This window comes from Lytechinus variegatus, chromosome 9 (assembly GCF_018143015.1).
Source record: "Lytechinus variegatus isolate NC3 chromosome 9, Lvar_3.0, whole genome shotgun sequence".
NCBI lineage: Eukaryota > Metazoa > Echinodermata > Echinoidea > Temnopleuroida > Toxopneustidae > Lytechinus > Lytechinus variegatus.
Window position 1 is genome coordinate 15,424,518 of NC_054748.1, and position 21,282 is coordinate 15,445,799.

General features: G+C 38.5%; 1 protein-coding gene and 1 long non-coding RNA gene across 3 annotated transcripts; one reads left to right on the top strand and one right to left on the bottom strand.

Moving 5' to 3' along the window:
* Positions 1-3,405, bottom strand: LOC121421724. The gene is made up of 3 exons (XR_005971033.1): positions 3,027-3,405; positions 984-1,164; positions 1-495 (listed from the first exon to the last, which is right to left on the bottom strand). It is a non-coding gene; the product is annotated as an uncharacterized LOC121421724 (long non-coding RNA).
* A 3,255-nt stretch (positions 3,406-6,660) lies between these two features.
* Positions 6,661-12,560, top strand: LOC121421516 (serum amyloid A-5 protein-like). 2 transcript variants are annotated; one of them, XM_041616260.1, is made up of 5 exons: positions 6,661-6,920; positions 7,456-7,616; positions 9,167-9,252; positions 11,219-11,329; positions 12,418-12,560. In XM_041616260.1, the coding sequence occupies exons 2-5, from the start codon at positions 7,482-7,484 to the stop codon at positions 12,557-12,559; spliced, it is 474 nt and encodes a 157-aa protein (XP_041472194.1). In that variant the 5' UTR covers positions 6,661-6,920; positions 7,456-7,481; the 3' UTR covers position 12,560. The 2 variants fall into 2 exon arrangements, with proteins under 2 accessions (XP_041472194.1, XP_041472193.1); XM_041616259.1 differs by having other exon boundaries at positions 6,662-6,920; positions 7,387-7,616.
* The last annotated feature ends 8,722 nt before the right edge of the window (positions 12,561-21,282 follow it).

A 21,282-nucleotide genomic window follows, 5' to 3' on the forward strand; every position in this document is an offset into this window, starting at 1 on the left:
TGTCAACATACATTGCAGGCATACATTACATCCATGACCTGTCTTGTGGTTTCGAAGTGCAATGAAAACTTGTGACTGCAGCTTTTGCATGAACTTACACAAATAAACCTAGATATGACATCACTAAATTTTTTAAGAGGTATATCCTTTCTAAAAGGGAACTTTAACGCGCACTTGCACAGCATGATATGATTATTTTGAAAATATCACAAACCTGTACATACATAAAACGACAGACACAAGTAACAAGATATATGATTTCTGAACAATATTGCAACACAGATTTTACATTACAAGAGCCCAATCAAAAGCCAATCAAAGTTATTGCAAGTTGAAAATGGGAAGAACTTGAATCCCTCCTGTGGCGGCGCCCTTTATTGTGGCGCAGAGTGGATTGTTTCTGTCCCATGCACCTCGTAAGGTTTCCCAAGCTCTGTCAAACCAGTTTATTAGTGGCTCCCCTCTGTCCAGACCACCATCCTGCGGACCACTGATCTGTATAAAGGGGAAGGGGAGATAATTAGAGCCCCCCTCCTCCTAGCTGCTTTTGGGAAAATAATAAATAAGAGCTAGTCTGCACATTCAGGACATTATGGACATTTACTCGGTTACGTCATTACTTACTGTTTGTCCGACATTTTTCAAAATTCACCTATCTACTTGTCTGTATTTTTTTTCCTCGTAAAACATTTGTATTTTAATTTCGGTTGGAGTTCTTAAGCAAAGAAGAACTAAAATTTTAGTGCTTTTTGGAGGTTTATCAGCTAATCTACCAGTTTACATGATATTTGATCCATGATATACTACCAACTTACATGATGAGTCTGAAAAGTTTATTCTAGAAAAATGAGTCGCTCATCAGCTGAGTCGAAAAAGTTGGTAGGTAAGAATGGGATCTGAACTCCATTACGGTATCTAAGCCATAACGACCAGTACTAGATGCGGTAGTAAGAAGCAAAACATGTAAAAATGGCTCATCTTACCTCAATATCCCCTGTCACTTCCCACCGATGTTCCGAACGGTTCACGTACTTGGAACTAGTGAACCAGACTATTGATGGCGCCACCAGGAGGCCTGGCATTAGAAAGGCAGCCACTATAATAAAGGTGTTCATCTTTGATCGTAGGTAGCTAAACACCTGCTGGCCAGTTCGTAGTTCCTTTCTGCGCATGATCAAAAGATTCTACGCATGATCAGAGGAAGGTCATTTGTACTAAAGTTATATGGTGGTTTAAAATCTAATGAGATAAGCACCAACCTTGATGTCTTGATTATTCATATTTTCTTTTGAATAGTGGTATTCATTTACATCCACAAAAACACCAATGCGTCCACGAACGACTGGTAATTCACGATTTGCCAAGTACATTGTGCAACATGCTAAGATATGCATTCAAAGTAGGAATGCAACAAATACCTAAGCAACTTCATAAAGTGTTAATTGGCGTGCTATTCTAGTCACCTGGTCTATTAAATTTCTTCATCCTGCTATGTAAGGCAAGCTTACGTAATATCTTGCTTTGAAATCTGCCTATGATAATGAAAGAAATGAAAGGTCATTTGACCAAAATTGTCCATGAAGTAACTACGAACTGGTCTATAGATACGTATCAACAAGCTATGGAAATTCACACTATGTTTTCACCTAAAAAAAAATCTGAATACACACCAATTATATATCACAAAGAAAACTCTGAACACAGACAAAAATATCACGACATATTTCACTACTTTCCGAAGGGTGTTTTTTTTTTTTTTTTTTTTCTTAATATTCAACTTCGTTTCCAATAACGAAGCGTGAGGATAGGATATAGGTCCTATTATTTTATTCGGCGCGAGCAAATTGGCAGCAAACATCTACAGTTTGAATTCCGTTACGATACATGAAACGTTCGATGAAAATCGGCATCTTCAAATAAACAATTTTAAATACGCAATTGTTATTCATCAAACTGGAAGAGCCGTTTTAAAAGGACATGCATATTTGGCAGAAGTGTATACTTGAAAGGTCTCTTTCTCCCTTAAAATTACCCCTCACTCTATCAATAGATAATCAACAGGGCGTCATAAAAGGCAAATACTAAAAAACGTTGCCGAAGCAAATTTCGTCGATTGATTTTGTAAAATAAAAGAGCCCATTACCGTTTGAGTTCAATTGGTCTTTGAGAGTCATCGTCGGATTTTGCTAGGATCGAAAGCTTAGGCCACTTTTGACTCTCTAATTTACTCCATTGTCTATCTTTTTGTTTTTAGATAAGCAGTTTCAGCAGCTTCTTTTTGCCTTCGATTGGTCTTGTCACAAAATAGTTTGCGCGATTACTGCGCAAACGTTTCTTGCAACGCACCAATTACTTTGACAACACAAGTCAAATAACAATGGAAAGCTGAGAGGCTTTTGGCGAAGGTTGGTGGACTGGGACAGCTGTTCATCCGAAGATTAAAACCGGACGAACAATTGAAAATATGTCGATTTCCAGAGTCACGAGACAGAGCTGCTGTCCCGGCCCACCAACTTTCGACAAAATCCTATCCGATCTCCATTGTAAATTGACTTGCATTTTTCAAAGAAATTGGTCGTTGTAGAGAGCGGCCGCGTAGTGATTTCGTTAACTCTCTAATACTAGTCGACGAAGAGGCTTACAAATGGGAGGCTTCCCCCCCCCAAAAAAAAAATAATAATAAATCGAATAAATAAAAAAATAAATACATAAATAAATAAATGAAAAATCACCACCAAGAAAAAAAAGAGGAAAGGAAAGAAAGTAGGGTTTCTAAATACTGTGTTAAAATGTCGAAATTTTTGCTCGTTCGCTCGCAAATTTCTAATAAAGTTTGCCATATCGCGCCCCCTTACTTTTTGGCTTATAACGCCACTACGCGGACGCCTTGTTGTTGAGAGTATTTGAAAAGGCCACATAGTGTTCTTCGTCGGGAAACATGCAGACCTTGAACAACATTCTTCCTGAATCGCAATTATACATATTGACGAATAAAAAAATCATGGATAACTTAGAAAGAATCTTACCTGTTAGCAACATGAGAAGTAAATCTGGACTTTGATGAAGTCTGAAGCAAAATGGCCGAAATTTCGTCTGTTTTATTGACTGTCCACCGGAACCATCAATCTTGAATTTCCCGAGTCTATCCCCTCTCGAAGTGAAGGCCTGCATGATGATGTCTGGACACCTACTAATAAGTTGATAAAACTGCTCCGAAGAATTAGAATAAGATCACCTTGCATGCGAGGACTGTTCTCCGATTGGATTGGGCATGGAGCGTATGCGGTGACATAATATCTTTGTTTTCTTCTTTCTTATTAGCTTCAAATAAAAGTTAAGATCCGATGGCTTCTTTTCCATCTTGTATTAAGTTTTCACCGGAACTCAATCTTGGATCGATAATTTCAGGGCCTGTCCCCTCCTAAAGTACAAACGATATTGTCCGGATAATAAATGAGCTGATCATGCTGATTAAACCATTCCAACAGAACATTAGAGCGAATTTTCATTGAAGGATTGATCTTTAGTTGACACGGACGTATCTTTATAATATCCTGTTCCTTTAAAATTGATACTTTTTCAATTGTATAGTTCTGTTTCCCCCTAGATATTTTTTTAATTGTTGTTCTGTTTCCTCGTGATTTTTGTTTTAATTCATAGTTCTGTTTCTATATTTCTGTTCTTTGTGCATGTTAAAATATATCTATCATTTTCCCTTCATGTTTCGATATGCGGAATGACCTACCCAGCGATTTTACTTGATTATTTTCATTCATGGATTGATTTTAGTTTTACTGCACAAGCTACCATCTAAGTAGTAAAACTTTTTGTACAAAATCTGTTTTTTTACAATTGACCAATAAATATATATATACTGTCTTAGTAACAGGGATGCAAGAAAAGTGCATTTTTCGACAATGACAAAATGCTTTATCTTGCTTGTGTGTGCGTAGGTGCAGCGCAGAAGAATTCGGTAATCAACTGATATTTTTGGTAGGTTCAGCTTTGCACCTTTAAAGGTAAATTAATGAATTATCTTTAACCCCACAGTGTGATAATACTATGAACACGGATTTACACATAGTTCGGCATCCCACTGTGGTAAGCATACGAATCAATGTGTGTTCAGTAGGCCAAGTCTGTGAGGATGATGTTGTATGTGAGTTATCTGAACCCTCACCATGCTCACAGGGTTATATCACAATGAACACAGAGTGTATACATAGTTCAAAATATCCCATGCTGTGTTCACCAAACCACCTATGTGAAAATTATGTGGAAAACCACATAAACTGACATTTCAGACAGTGACAGCACTAGAAAATAGAAATTACACATAGTTCTATGCACACATCACTGTGGTATATATGTGCCACTCTGTGTTTAGAATTCCAACTATCTCGGTAATTATGGGTGATCTGAAGTCCCACGCTGTCACATTGACGAACACATTGTGGCAACACTATGAACACATGGTTTACACATGTGTACCATACGTACCACGCTTTGGTATATGTGTGCCCCTCTGTGTTCGGAGAGCCAACTATGTGGGTAATTATGTGGTTTAATGTGTGATCTGAATTCTCAAACTGTGACAACACTGTGACCACATAGTTAACACACCATTTACACATAGTCAACTATGTGAACACACTGTGGCAACACGGTGTTTGTTACCCAACTTTGTGGGCAATTATGTGGATGACAATGTGATCTGAAGTCCCAAACTGTGACAACACTGTGACCACATGGTTAACACACAATTTCCACATAGTCAACTGTGTGAACACACTGTGGCAACACTGTGTTACCCAACTGTGTGGGTTATTATGTTGTTAACTATGTGATCTGAAGTCCCAAACTGTGACAACACTGTAACCACATGGTTAACACACAATTTACACATAGTTAACTATGTCAACACACTGTGGCAACACTGTGTTACCCAACTGTGTGGGTTATTATGTTGTTAACTATGTGATCTGAAGTCCCAAACTGTGACAACACTGTAACCACATGGTTCACACACAATTTATACATAGTCAGCTATGTGACGCACTGTGGCAACACTGTGACAGCACTAGAACATAGGATTTACACATATTTCTGTGCACAAATCACTGTGGTATATATGTGCCACTCTGTGTTCAGAAATCCAACTGTATTGGTAATTAAGTGTGATCTGAAGTCCCATGCTGTCACATTGACGAACACATTGTGGCAACACTATGAACACATGGTTTACACATGTGTACCATACGTACCACGCTTTGGTATATGTGTGCCCCCTCTGTGTTCGGAGAGCCAACTATATGGGTAATTATGTGGTTTAATGTCTGATCTGAATTCCCACACTGTGACCACATAGTTTACACACCATTTACACATAGTCAACTATGTGAACACACTGTGGCAACACTGTGTTTGTTACCCAACTATGTGGGCAGTTATGTGGATAACAATATGAAGTCCCACACTGTGACAACACTGTGACCACATGGTTAACACACAATTTACACATAGTCAACTATGTGAACACACTGTGACAACACTAGAACATAGGATTTACACATAGTTCAATGCACACAACACTGTGGTATAGGTGTGCCACTCTGTGTTCGGAATGCCAACTATGTGGGTAATTATGTGGTTTAATGTGTGATCTGAAGTCCCACACCGTGACAACACTGTGACCACATGGTTAGCACACAATTTACACATAGTCAACTATTTGAACACTCTGTGGCAACACAGTGTTTGTTGCATAAGGGCATTCAATTAATGTGTGTAAATTATAGCGGAGCAATTGTCGCCGGAGCAAATGTTATGGAACCCCTAGTGTGGCATCTGGTCTGCACCTTTAAAGGTGCAAAGCTGAACCTAGAAAAGATACACTGAAAATACATATTGTAGCAGATGAGTATGATGAGTGGGGAGTAAACCACAGAAAAAATGCAAGCAAAAAAAAGTAAAGCTTCAGCGGAAAGCATTTCACGGAAAATTATGATGTGGTGGTTTCCTTTTATTTTTCTTATTTTCTTTCCATTCTACCTATTATGCTCTTTCAAAAAAAATATCGTGATGCACGGCCTCTATGTAAACCTTTTTTTTTAACTGAAAGAGTTACTGGCTTAATAAAACTGAAATGAAAATGCCGCAGGAACTAGTGGCGTTGGGCAGTTGTACTTCGGCAGTCAATTTATCATACTTTCTCATATCGCAACATACATATACAGTGCATATTATAGACATAATGTATAAAAGGAAAAGAAATGGGGAAGCAGAACTACAAATTAAAATTACATCCATGTCAAAGGAAGAACTAACGAAACTGTCACATCTCAAATTTAAGCTTACATGTAGCTTACAGGAAATATATATATATATTTGTAACCGAAGACACTTCATGTCCGTGTCAACTGGAAAACAACCCTTCATGGTTGCAAAATTCTCTGTAAGAATGTACATAATTTGTTGGAACAGTTTAATCAGCTCATCTAGTTTCCGGACAACATCTTTTGTACTTTTGGAGGGGACAGGTCCTGAAAATGTCAATCCAAGATGGAGTTCCGGTGGATAGCCAATACAAGAACAAGAAACCTGATCAAATCTTAACTTGTATGAAGCTAATATGAAAGTGGAAAACAAAGATATATGTAACACCCATACATTTCCTGTCCTAACCAAATGAAGAAGAGTTCTCGGATAGGAAGTGATCTGACCATAATTTATTTTTTTAGGAGTAATAACAACTCATGGTGTCCGGACAACTTACTATTACTTCAAAAGTAGACAGGCACTAAATCAAAATACCAATTAAAGATTAAGTTCCGGTTGAAAGTAAATAAAACAACGGACTTTTGGCCATTCTGTTTCAGACTTCATCCCGCTCCAGAATTTACTTCACAAGCTGTTAACAGGTAAGATCCTTTCTACGTTATTGATTATTCGGTAAAATTTTAATAACATCTATTCAGGAAGACTGCCTTTCAGGGTCTGTATCTGGTCGAAGAACATTTGCAGTTGTACGTGCGCTCAATAGCTACTAGGGGCAGGTCAACGTTAGGAAAAGGCGCAGAATGTAAAGAAAAAAAAATATAGGGCTTTTATTTGTGTCCCTTCCTTAACCAGTCCGGATATTTCTGAGCCTTGCGTTGTCGATATCTTTGTCGTTCATAAACCATCATCATTCCTCATGTTCATATAGTAAATTCTTAGCACCTGTTTTCATTTTCCAGAAATGATCATGGATTGAGATTCCGCAACTTTCTTTACTGATTTCCCAGGACGCTACCTGGGCAATATTGGAAAGGATGGCGAACATTTAGAAACAAAAACTACACTGTTCTGCGAAATTGTGAAATGTTCTTTATCATTTTTTTTTAGGGGAAGGGGAACTTACCAGTTACGTAGGGTGAACTTCTGTGGTTTGTCGATTTGTATTTGCTTCGGCAGGTCTGTATAGCTACCAACGATCAAAGATGAACATGTCGATAATAGTGATTGCCTCTCTAATGTCAGGCCTTCTGGTGGCGCCATCTACAGCTGACTGGCTCAGTTCCGAGTACTACAGGAACTGTCCGGAACATCTGTTGGAAGACATGAGGGAAATCGAGGTAAGATTAGCAATTTTTACATGTTTGGCTTCTTACGAAAATACTACCGTAATGGCTTAGATACAGTAATCTAGTGCGTGTGTTGGGGTGTGATTTTGAGGTCTCCCACGTGCAGCTCACGATATGCTATTTTCATGGTATTGCATAAATCAACGCCCCTGCAACTCAAAATTTCTCAAAACCCTAGAAGCCCACCCCCACCCCCCCAAAAAAAAAAACAGTCCAGAACCACGCCTGTCTTTAAATTGTTCCAATCAAGTAACCGAATGTCCACAATGTCTTAAAAATGCAAGCTAACTTTTATCCTTTGTTTTTCTAGTAACAACTAAAAGATCAGCACAGTTGAAGACGAACTTATAAACCCCTCAAAAAAAGTTTTGCAAATAAGTTAATAATAATAATAGCCAATTTTTATAAAGCGCTTTTCCCAGTTTTGGGGATGATATCTTTTTGGTTTAAAAGATGAAATTGGTATCATTGAAAAGGTGGATTATCCCTCTTTACAGTGACATGCCATTTGCTGTGATTATGTAATCATGGAATATGCAATCACCCTGAACATTGAGAAAAGTCAGAAGTGAAATGTTGCAAAATGCATTTATAGAATTTCCAAAATGCAGGTGACAGTGAATGCACTCGGTCCATCCTCGAAACAATTGGAAATTCGCTATTGGAAGCGACGCATTTGATTTCTAACATTGCCATGATTGCTGCGTATTATCGTGTCTGTGTATTTCATGATAACACTAACATTTAAAATGACACAGTATAATCATGCTTTCTAAAGATATCACTTTTACACATGATGTTGGCACATTAAGGAATTTATTATTACTCAAACTTGCAGTTTGAGTGCTCAAACATGACATATGGCAACGAATTTTGCAACATTTCATTTCTTACATTGCTGCATATTAATCATGTCTGTGTATTTCTTGACAACACTAGCACTACAAATAACACATGATCATAAAGAGGAATAATCATACTTTCAAATGATACCACTTTTACATATGATGATGGCACACTAAGAAATTTATTAGCACTCAAACCTGAGTTGCAGAAATTTTTTGAGGGGCTTATATTAGTTCAATGAGTTTGGGGCAATCTCTTGAGAACAGGTGACTGGTTTCGAAATCGGAGAAATACCAGGCTATTGATGGTCGAGCCCGTTGCACTATCCATGGTAAACTGATGTTAGGAGGGCTGCTCTGATTACCCCCCCCCCCCCCATGCAGGCTCATGATTCATGTAGAGGTGTTGTGGCTAAGTCTTCGGACTTTGAACCACAAGGTCCGGGGTTCAAATCCCACCGCAGCACTAGCGTCCTTTGGCAAGGTGTTTATCTACATTTGCCACTCTCGACCCAGGTGTAGTAAATGGGTACCCGGTAGGAAAGAATTCCTTGAATCCTCGACGCGCCCGATCAGGGCAGTGCTAAATCCGGGGTAATAGTATATAAGAATCGCAGCGCTTAGATACATTTGTATTAAGCGCTATATAAATGTCGCATATAATTATTATTAATCTTACCTCGCTTACCCCTACAGGCCAGTGGTCCGCAGGATGGTGGTGGTTGGTTTGATCGCGGCTTGGAAGCCATTCAAGGAGCATGGGACATGCTTCGAGCTTACAGGTATAGGTGCTAGCAACGTATAGATTTTTTTTTTAAGATTTAGATTTTATTCATTTTCCGTTCACAAAGCACAACAAAATCAAACAATACATAGTCAAATTTAAAGTACAACATCAATCGAAATAAGGTATAAACAATGAGAATTGATGCAAACTAAAGTAACTTTGACTATAATAACTATACAAAACAGAACGGAGGGGCTTGCCAAGAAAAGCGAAGCTTGTATGGGAGGCAAGCCCCCGTAACTTTGTTTCAATACGCATATTAGAAAACTGTAGTATAAAGGAGAGACGGAAGACAGTTTAAAAGGAGGCTATACAAAATATCGAAGGTAACAAATTAGAAAAAATGATAATAGTAATAACAATAAAAATAATAAAAATAACAACATGGTTACAATAATTGTGATTATGAGGGAAGAACAGAGAGGCAAATATAGGGAGAGAGGGGGTGCAGGTACAATTGGAGGTGCAAAGAAGAGCATGGCAGGTGCGGAAACAGGTCGGCAGGCAAGTTGTATGATGGGATAGTATATGTGCGGATATATTATATATATCCCAAGGGCGGAAATCTCTCCCCAAAGGGCTGAAAATTTGAAGAGCAAAAAAAAAGGTCATGACCTCCAAAATACATATTTTGTTTCGATTTTGAATGATATATTTCTTTCCATCATACAAAGACCAAAAATAATAGGGGGACATTTTATAATGTGTCCCCCCTCCCCCCTACTATTTTGGGTAGGTACCCTATTTCCGCCCTTGTCCCATATTTTGACTTCTTCGTACAGAAAAAGAGGCTGTTCACCCCCACGGAGTCGCATTTAATTGGCATGTGCCGAGTTCCGTGATGTTAGGCATCTCAGTAAATGTCTTACTGTTTTAATTGTACCTCAATAGACCATCTGCTTCCCATTTAGTTTGTCAGTCTTCAATTCCATATTGAGGGCTAATTAACAAGTTCGTCAAAAAAAGCGCGAATTCATGATCGCCCGCTACGGATGGGCTTGATGTGCCATCACATCGGGTTATCGCGTCCGGTCGGCCGGCCGTCGGCATGGTCGGGGAACCCGACAATTCGAGGAAAGTGCCCCCTAAATTCCCGAAACATTTTGTCCAATTTACCCGACTATTTTAGAATAGGCCCCCCGAATTTCCAAAAGGTCGGGTCGAATTTACTCGATGTTTTATGAAAACTATACATAAATGGCATTTCAAAGATAAGATCGCAGAGCATCTATTAACATCAAAATATAGATATGATATTTTGAAACAAATTTTATATAGACTTTTCAAAACTGTCCCGTTTTTTATACGCACTGTATAGCAAAATTCTCGAATGGTCAGTTAAACTGGACCTGCCTTTTCGGGAATGAAGGTTACGTGCATTTTCTTATGTTTTTGAAATGGTTACGGGATTGCCCGACCTGGCACGAGAACCCTATGTGATGGCATCATGGCACAAGTCCTATGGGTGCGGGTGCTTTTAATTTGCTGCAAATTAATATTATGTAGGCTAATCGATTGCTTTATTAGTTTATTTATTATGTATTTCCTTTCTTATCTCTTAGGTGAAACGTTGTAAAATAAGCTTGGTGGTATCAACATAACCGCGCTTGTATTTTCGATGATTCTGTTAAGTTATACTTCTAGCAGACATGAATATGAGAGGGGATATGCAAGAATTTGATCGATTAAAAATATCTCGCTCTGGCCGTGAAATATGGGGGGAAATGTGCAAAGAGGAGGGAAAACTAACACGAAAACCTCAACATGTCTATTAAAAGTACACATTCCCCGGATTTTTCTGCGTACAAATTGATTCGATAATCTTTTTAATGGCAGCGGGTACAGCACCCACAAAACCGTCCAAGAGCGCCCTCGACCCTCGCGAATGCCTTGAATGTATACCTTTAAAGAAAACAATTATAAGAACAGTTAAACATACAAAAGTTTGTTTTCCCCAACAGTGACATGCGTGAGTCCAACTTCCGCAATTCCGACAAGTACTTCCACGCACGAGGCAACTACGATGCCGCACAGCGAGGACCAGGAGGAGAGTGGGCAGCTGGAGTCATTAGGTAATAAGGGACTAAAAAATATTTGAATTTATTTTTTTTTAAAGGGGGGTGTACAGCAAAAGGCGCTCTGTGAAAAAGTAGCAATGTATATAATGATGCGTCATATATCAGATAGCTGTACTCGAGCTGAAATTAGGGAATTTTCGCCCAGAAAAGAAAATGGAAAGTGTGAATTATTTGATGATTTAGCTCCCATGTCAAAATCTTTCATTATTAGATTTTTTTGTATTTACAAGGTCGCTCGCAATATTTATAAATTAGTTCCTTTTCGCCATTGCTGCATGTCCCTTCAAAAATTTAGACTTTTAACGTTCTACTGCCTGCCCCCACTTACCCTGCCCCTAAAGTAAACTAATTTTTAAAAATACCCTCACAGAGAACATTGATCGACACTATACCCTTCCTCATCTTTAAAGGACAAGTCCACCCCAACAAAAACTTGATTTGAATAAAAAGAGGAAAATTCAACAAGCATAACACTGAAAATTTCATCAAAATCGAATGTAAAATAAGAAAGTTATGGCATTTTAAAGTTTCGCTTATTTTCAACAAAATAGTTATATGAACGAGCCAGTTACATCCAAATGAGAGAGTTGATGACATCACTCACTATTTCTTTTGTATTTTATTATATGAAATATTTTTATTTTCTCGTCATTGTCATGTGAAATGAAGTTTCATTCCTCCCTGAACACGTGGAATTCCATTATTTTAACATTTTGTGCTTCAGACAATGAGGTCCTAATCATCAAATTCGTAAAAATTGAAATATTGTATAATTCAAACAATAAAAAACAAAAGAAATAGTGAGTGACGTCATCGACTCTCTCATTTGGATGTAACTGGCTCGTTCATATAACTATTTTGTTGAAAATAAGCGAAACTTTGAAATGTCATAACTTTCTATTTTACATCCGATTTTCATGAAATTTTCAGCATTGTGCTTGTCTGATTTTTCTCTCTTGATTTAAATCAACATTTTTCTGAGGTGGACTTGACCTTTAAGGGTTATTGACATCTGCCACCTATATGACACTAACTAGATGAGGTATTTTGCATTTTTCTGTTATTTTTGTTCCACAACACAGCGACGCACGGGAAACATGGCAGGGTGACGTCAGCGGTCGTGGAGCCGAGGATACCGCAGCCGATCAGGAGGCTAACGAGTGGGGGCGTAATGGTGGACACCCCGACCGATATCGTCCACCCGGACTTCCTGATCGATACTAACCTGGTTGGAAAGCACATATCAAGTCGACACCCGACATGCCCGACATCAGCATGTGCCGTAATTTTTCGCATTTACTACGGAGCCGCTCTCTACAAGGCACTAATTCCTTTGAAAATGCAAGTCAAATCACAATGGCCGAGAGGCTTTTGTCGAAAGTTGGTGGACCGGGATATAGCAGATCATCCGAAGATTTGCACCGGACGAACAGTTGCAAATATGTTGTTGGACGTATATCGTCAAGACAACACTGCTGTAATTCCCGGTTAGACTCCGGTTCACCATCAACTTTCGACAAAAGCCTATCAGCTCCTCCATCATGTGATTTGACTTCATTTTTAAAAGAATTGGTGCGATGACGAGATAGCGGCTCCGTGAGGTAGTAATATGGTCACATTTGATCTACGGCGGCCGTACGGCGAGTCGACAACATCCGTTTTATTAATTTCAGTTCAAACCGCCTTATGTAGTTGGTAAAAAAAATGTTGAAACGACTGTTTTCGACTCGCCGTACGGCCGCCGTAGAGCAAATGTGACCATGGCATAAATTATGCGAGGTAGCTAAATGCAAGTCAAATCACAATGGAGAGCTGAGAGGCTTTTGTCGAAAATTGGTGGACTGGGATACGTGTAGCAGATCATCCGAGGATTTGCACCGGACGAATTGCAAATATGTCGTTGGACGTATCGTTAAGACAACACTGCTGTTCCCGGTTCACCGTCAACTTCGACAAAAGCCTCTCAGCTCCTCCATCATGTCCTTACATGTGATTTGACTTCATTTTTAAAGGAATTGGTGCGATGGCGAGATAGCGGCTCCATGAGATAGTAACTGCAAAAACTCTCGACTACAGGCAGCCAAGCGAGTCGAATCACGATTGAAGAATCGTTTAATTCGTTCATGTACTCTCATGTATGGTAATCCTCTTTTGGAGTATGCTGGGTAACCGAATAACCGTGTTAATAGGGATTTTACTCACCGACGTATGGAAGGTTCAAGAACGTCTAAGAAGTTTGTGTCGAAAATATCATTGAAGGAGCCAGCCGGAAGTGCAGTTTCGTCCTAGTTTCCGGGCTGATCAGGATTAAATTGCAAATGTATCGTCTGTCCAGAATAGAGGCCAACGCTACCCAGCTTTTTGATCCACTAACTTTAGACAAAGACTTCTTTATTGTACTTTGTCATGACGGGCATTATGACAATACATTTACTGTGTTCTTGAATCATCCGTATGTCGCCGAGCGAAAACTCTCTGTTGTCTATGATTCAGGTGCAGTGGAGGTGTCTTGGTCTAGCTGGTTACGACTCTCGTCTCCCAATCAGACACTGTAAAAACTGTGGTGTTAAAACTGACACCAGTTGGTGTTAATAGAGGACCACACCCTCAGGTGTTAAAACTACACCCTAGGGATTGAACATAACACCGCAGAGTGTAAATATAACAACCAAAGGTGTTGTAATAACACCTATGGGTGTAAAACTAACACCACCAATTTATAACACCGGTGTAAAACAATTGGTGTGGTCCTCTATGTACACCGGTTAACACCACAGTTTTTGCTGTGGAGGGACTTGGGTTCGAATACCAGCCTTGGTGTGCTTTAATCCTTCAGCAAGAAATTTACTCATATTGTGCTGCGCTCAACCCAGGTGAGGTGAATGGTTACACAGCTAGCAGGATTGATTCTTTGAAATGCACTGAGCGCTGGAAGGCTGCTTGAGCTAAAGCTGGGTAATAGTAATGGTAATGCGCCTCGAAATTATTTCTACATAGATGGCGCAATATAAATGTCATTTTTTATCATTATTAATTATTACTATCGTTATTATTATCATTATTATTTGCCCACCGCAAAACAATCCACTCGCTGGCAGAGGGGCTCATATACATGTTCGCCGCTCCCTTTTCAACTATAGAAACTTTTGATTGTTTTTTTTTTTGCACCCGACCTTTCATTTAAGGTTCCATAAGGTTTATTTTATGAGTGATGTCATGAAAAACCTGTAGTAACGAGTTTTTATTGCATATGGAATGCACTTTCATTAGGCTGGCTAAATGTATGCTTTTAATGTTTTATAGAAAAATCTGTTATAAAAGGTTATTAAAAATTAATTGAAATACATGTATATTGAATTCCATAACAATGTACCTGCAGTAATGTTGATTATAACCAGAGTCAAACTGGTAGAGTGGCCGAGAGGGGAGGGGGTGATGCAGGGAGAGTGGGGAATGGAGCAAAGTAGACAAAAACGTAAGCCAGACGGCAGGTTTAAAAAATGACATTGATTATGAAAGAAAGAGGAAAATGGACTTAAGAGCTAGGAAATAGATAGAGGCGGGGGTGCCAGTCAGATAACGATAGAAAAAAAGAGACATAATTAAAGGCATATATAAACAGAATGATAGAGAAAATGGAATGGAACGAGACAGTAAGAGGAGGAGGGCCAGATTTCTAAGACCGAGATCAGGGTACCGTAACACAAAGATTAGCGATGAATAGCAAATATGGGAGAACACTTCTGATTGGTTCCTGGTCAGTATTATGCGCCAAATGCGCGTGTAATGTCGATCTTGATTGGTCAATTCATTTAGCGATTGATCGCTAATCTTCGTGTCACGGAGCCAAGATGAACGTGAAGGAGAAATCATTTTAAAGTGAAAAGGGCAAGAGAGAACGAAAGCCGAGGCATGAAAAGACAGGGAGGGAGAGAAAGAGAAAGTCGAGGGGAAGAGAAGGAGAGAGAGAAAGAAGTTGAGGTAAAAACAGAAAGGGAAATGAAAAGTTGGAGAGGATAAGGGAAGAGAAAGAATTTTTTTAAAAATGAGGATGCGTGGGTATTATCTTTAATGACACGATCGATGGCATGTGAACACTTCTGAAAAGTGTCATTTTTGGAAAGGACTCGCGTTCCTTATTTGTTATACGTTTCCGTTATTACGCATGCAGGTTTTCTGAACTTTTGTTGTTCTACGGAAACTTATTAACATTATTAATGCCAAGCAGACGAGTTCTTAAGAAGACGACAGGGAAGGCGATTGGGGGTTTATAGTGCCCCCACTAGCTTTTGGAAGCACTGAAAAGGTGTCCATTTTATGCAAGAAAATTCAGGAAAGTGTAATGTGCCCCTTTTACCAGAGGAGACCCCGTTTTAGGTGTTAGAAAGTACCTTTTCTCGTATAGTGCCAATTCTTACCCCAAAAATTCCCCCTCAGGAAAGTGTTCTGTGGTTATTTCACCTGAGAAGGACAGGTTTTGTGTGAGCAAGTGCCCCTTTCCTTCTTGTAAGCGCCCCTTCTCCAACCAGTGCCCCTTTTTACTCAAGAAAAGTGACCATTACGAACATGTTCTGTGCCCCTTTCACCTGAGAAGGACCGGTTTTATGTGTTAAATTGTGCCCCTTTGAAACAAGAAAACAATATTCTCATGTTTACATGTTCCTACTATTATGAAGGAAAAAACTTGTAAGAATATAATCATACGTGCCTTCAGTTTCAAGAGTCATTAGAGTGGGGTATATACGTAGTAACGTACAAATGATAGAATGGGAAATAGATAATGGTGAAATGTGATATTATTTTCTGTATATACAGTGTAATGTCAAAATCTCACAAAGTTGGATTTTCGTTGTCAAAAATTTGCTCACTCGCAGCTTCTTAGATATGTTATATACGTGATACGACATATCAAGCCCCCTCAAATGTTTGTCTCATTGCATCTCTGTAGATAAGTTGTTTTTGTTTTCTTTCTTTTAAGACTGTGCCCTTTTCCAAAGAAAATTTTAGGATCCTTTTTTCCATGTGCCCCCCCCCCCCCCCCCACAGACTTTCATTTTCACTCCACCGCCCCTAGGAGACGGATTAAATGATGAGAAGACGATGATGTTGGAACTGGGTAAGACGACTTCTTTATAGTACGAAGACCAGATGACGAGATATTGAAACTTGGAAAGACGACTTGTGTGGGGCAAGAAGACAAGATGAGTTGTTCTAACTCGTCATCTTGTCTTCTTGTTAAAAAACAAGTCAACTTCCTATTTCGACAACTCGTCATCTGGTTTTGTAAGTTAGAACATCATGTCATCCTATCTTCTTGTCTTGAACAACTCGACTTGCCGAGTTAAAAGTCATCATCTTTTCAAAAACAAGTCGACTCTTTTTGTCCGACACAAGTCGTCTGCCTGGGTTCCAACAACTCGTCTTCGAGTCTTCTAACCCGTCTTCTCGTCATCAGTTCCGGTCGAGACTATCTTCTGAGACAAGCCCCTTCCCCCCCCCAAAAAAATCATCACTTGCCTATGTTAACATATCCAATAAAAATATTTGGGTGGCTCTCAAACACGGGGGGGGGGGCAGGGGTGGCAATCTCTCCCAAAAGGTAGGGGGGACACAGGGGTGGATCCAGCCTTCGCCAATAGGGGGTGGGGCGGAAATTTGTTTCAACCACATTTTCCCCGATCGGGCGCTCGAAGATGATTTTGGTTTGTTTCTTTGAAGGGGTAGTCCTCATTAGTCATTTCTTAGCTTTATTCTTATGAATTAATATATATTACACATTTATCATAATCCTTATTTATATGATGCGAAGCGCGAGCTAATCTTTTTTTTAAATTTTATGCATTTTCCCTAAAATTTGAACTGATTCTGGGCAATGTTTGTTATCCTGGAAAGGATGTGTATGCAACTTAATAATTACTATGAACGCGGAGTGCTAGCAGAAATGAACTGATGGAAAAGATACATGTTAAAGTAGCATTTCATAATCAAATAATGCAAGCGCGAAGCGCGAGCTGATTTTTTTGTTTTTACATTTTCACCTAAAGAATGGAAATTCTAAGCACTTTTTGTAACTCAAGCAGAATAGGTATATAAGTAACAATTAATGCGAGCGCGAGGCGCGAGCGGAAAATTTCGAGATTTAGTCCTAAGATATTTACTGAACGAGACACTCTATTCATGTTTTGTAAATCCTGAAAAGGATGAATATTAATGATGCGAGCCCAAAGTGCAAACAGAAAATTTTATATACGTTTTATAGCGGTACCTGTTGAAAAGGTACCTGTTAAGGACTGCCTGGACTTAGCCATAATGTCGTTACATTTTTCAACAATCAAAAAATGCGAGCGCGAAGCGCGAGCTGAAAAATTTTGAACTTTCGAAAGAAAGAATTGAAAATGTTAATCAGTTTTTGTAATCGTGAACAGAATAGCTATATCATTTAACGATGCAAGCGCGAAGCGCGAGCAGTAAAAAAAATGGGCCACTCTGTTCATGTTTTGTAAATCATCAAAAGGATGAGTAATATGGGGTCTTCCTACATTAATAATGCGATATTTTTTATATTTTGATATTGTGATCTGAAACTGGATGATTTAAATTAGAAAAAAAGTTGAGTATCTAAATAAACATGCTCTAGCGTGTTTCATATTTAAACCTAGAATCTAGGCATTCTAAATACAACTTTAATCATGAAAATCATTAAACTTTGATATTCCGATCTGAAAAAAGAGTCAATTTCAGCACTTTGTAGAAAAATTGTAAGGTGGATATGGAACTCACTTTAAAAAGAGCTGATATTATTATTTTTACTGTGAGTTTTGACATAGAACCGGGGCATCCTTACGACATGTCATCATATGAAAATGATGACTATCTTCCTTTTCCTCTTGCTAAGCGCGAGATGAAACAAAAGGGACAATTTAATTATTAAATTAATATCACATTTATCATGCCTAATGAGGGCGCGAAGTTTGATGATATCATTGCATAACTGGACATGTCACTTTTGTAATTATGAATAGGATGCATCATCGCGAGCTAAAGTTTTTGTTAAACTGCCATGAAAAGGGAATTTTAAGTAGTTAGTTGTATAATCAATATTGAAACATTTATCATTATAACTCGCCAATCAAAATGCGAGCGTGCAACTCGCTAGCTGATACGTCTTGACAATCAGACCTGAAAAGAGATATTTTGAAAACTTTATGGAATACACAAAAATAATAGGTACCTGATAAATCAAAATTTGTGAGCGCGCAACGCAAGCAGCAAATGTTAACATTCAGACCATAAAACTGACATTTTTACAAAGCACTTTTTAAAAGCCAATTTGTAAATTACACAAAATAATAAAAGTTCGATTTCCGAGGTGTTTTGTATATTCAATTCCAAATTTGATATTCAAACTCCATATTGAACAAGATATGTAAATCGCCTAACACGAAATGCGAGCGCGAGCGAAAATGTTATACAGTGGCACGAAAGATTCTTTTTATTTTCGAATAAGTAACCAAAGTAAGGTCATCTCGTCCCAAAATACATGTTCTATTTCGATGTAGAATATTTTTCTTACCATCATAAAAGACCAAAAATAGTAGGGGACATTTGATATTGTGTCCCCCCTACTATTTTGAGTAGGGGGGACACGTCCCCCTGGGATTTCCGCCCATGGGGGGGGGGGTACGGGTGAGGCGTGCCCCCTGGATCTGCTACTGTGCTATATCCCACACACCCTCTCTCTGTCTCTGTTTCACACACACAAACCTACACACCTCTATCACGCACACACATTCTTGTGACTCATCAATTATCATAAATCACCAAAGTGAGGACGTATGTGTCTGGTCTCATATACCCTGAAAAGTGTTATTAATCCACAAACCTGGCTCATTTTCCGACACAACGTGAGCAAAGTTCACTAACTGGGGACGCTCTTCTAACCCCCTAAACACACACACACAGACTGAGCTTAATTGGCAGAACAGAAACGTTTCTACAAATATAAAGTTTACTATCTATGCACAAAATAACTTTAAATGAGATTTAGGAAATTGGTTAATATGGTTATTTGTACAGTACATCCCCATTTATATTGGGCAGAATGTGAGGAAATGTCCTCAGAAGCAGGTCATTACCAACTCACACACACATGCCTACACTCACCTTCATTTCTACACAGCTTTCTTCAAAGAAGTTCACAGAAGAGAAAGACACCAACATTGTATCTTTCTGTTCAATTTTATTATAAATCTGTAAATCATATCTGATATTTATCAAAATAAATCTTATTTACATTTATAATTCTTATTTGTTCATTATTGTTCAATAGAAATCATTTTTATTTATAAATCACATACAAGAAAGAATGCATATATAATAATAATTATAATAATAATAGCTATATCAATACAAATAATAACAGCTGAATTCGTTAATCGCTTTTTGCCTGAAGATACAAATTGCTGTTATCATTACCACAGCATTAGCCTATATAGGCAATCAAGCACTCCAGGAATTTCTTCCTACCAGGTACCCATTCACCTCCAGGTCAAGTGCAGCACAATGATGCCAGATTTTTTGCTGAATGAAAACATGCCATGGCTTGGAATCGAACCCACATCCCTCATATTGAAAGACGAGAATCACAACCACTAGACCATGATGCCCCCACAAAGATAACATATACTTGTAAGAATTTTAATGTAAATATACATATATCTATCAAAATAAATCTTATTTACATTCATAATCTTTGGTTGTTCATTCTTGTTCAATACAAATCAGTTTTTACAAAGCACATACATGAAAGTGTCCTAGAACCAATACTGCATAAACACAAAACAGTCAACAATGGAATGATAGGCATAATATGGAATATATGAGAATAGATATAAACACTTCCCAGTGTTTGCTTCTTCTCTGATGGTACTACAAATCTGGTCTAAAGAAGTCTTTCCACTCGTACTTTAGATAATGAAGGGCAAAGCCCTTTTACTTGAAAAAAAGGAGTGTTCTCTCTTTTTATTTAACACTTTTAGAAAAAAAATCCAAGTTGAGACCAGGCTTTGATCCAAGGACCTTCAAATAGAGTGCAAATGGATTATACTAATGCTCCCCAAACCCACTTGATCTATGAGAAGATGGTCTAATTCTCGGATTGTACACCATCAAGCATTATATTTGTGCTATCAAAGAAAAGTCTACAATGTACTACAAGGCAGTGACATACATGTATTTATAAATTCCTAATAGTTACTTTATTCTTCTAAGGAAAGTAAGTGAACAGCAAAAGAAAAATACATTGGCCCGTATTCTGAACTTTTGAAGTTGTGGTTTAACCCTATCAAGGCCGGGGTATTTTGGGAGTTCATAAGGCTGGAGGGGGGGGAGGGGGGCCTCCCAATTTCACGCGGTGAAAACATCGCGCAATTTGTTGAGGGGCCGGGTTAACTATGGATAGCCAATTGGGGCACACATCCCCAACGGAACACATTCCATTCGTTAACTCATATGACACCCAAATTGTTCATAATTGTCTGGGAAAGATATCTGAAGTATTTGCGCTCATTGTGAAAGCAAAAGGAAACAAAGTAAACATAAGAAATCTACAATATAAACAGAATTTTTTAATTTTGGCTTCCAATAATTTTAGGCAAGAGACCATGGTCTGAATTAAACCTGACATCAGCATACAGGCCATTAAATATATGCAATAGCTTATTTCTAAAACCCCACTCTGTATTAATACTGCGCAAATCAGGCACAAAGAATCAGAAATGAAGTGAGGTGGTGCACGCCATTATAAGTACAACACAGATAGGTTTTAGTCTGATTTAAAGATAATAATAAAGCAATGATAAAGCATCCTTTATCTAGTTTATTTACATATCTAGTTCCCATGGGATTCGGGCAATGAATTTCAAAGCAGAAGGAAAATGCGCCATACC

Excerpts from the sequence above, each read along its gene's own strand:
- LOC121421516 (XM_041616260.1), top strand. The coding sequence starts at position 7,482 with ATGAACATGTCGATAATAGTGATTGCCTCTCTAATGTCAGGCCTTCTG. Across the intron at positions 7,617-9,166 it reads AAGACATGAGGGAAATCGAG|GCCAGTGGTCCGCAGGATGG; the intron begins GTAAGATTAGCA and ends TTACCCCTACAG. Across the intron at positions 11,330-12,417 it reads TGGGCAGCTGGAGTCATTAG|CGACGCACGGGAAACATGGC; the intron begins GTAATAAGGGAC and ends TCCACAACACAG.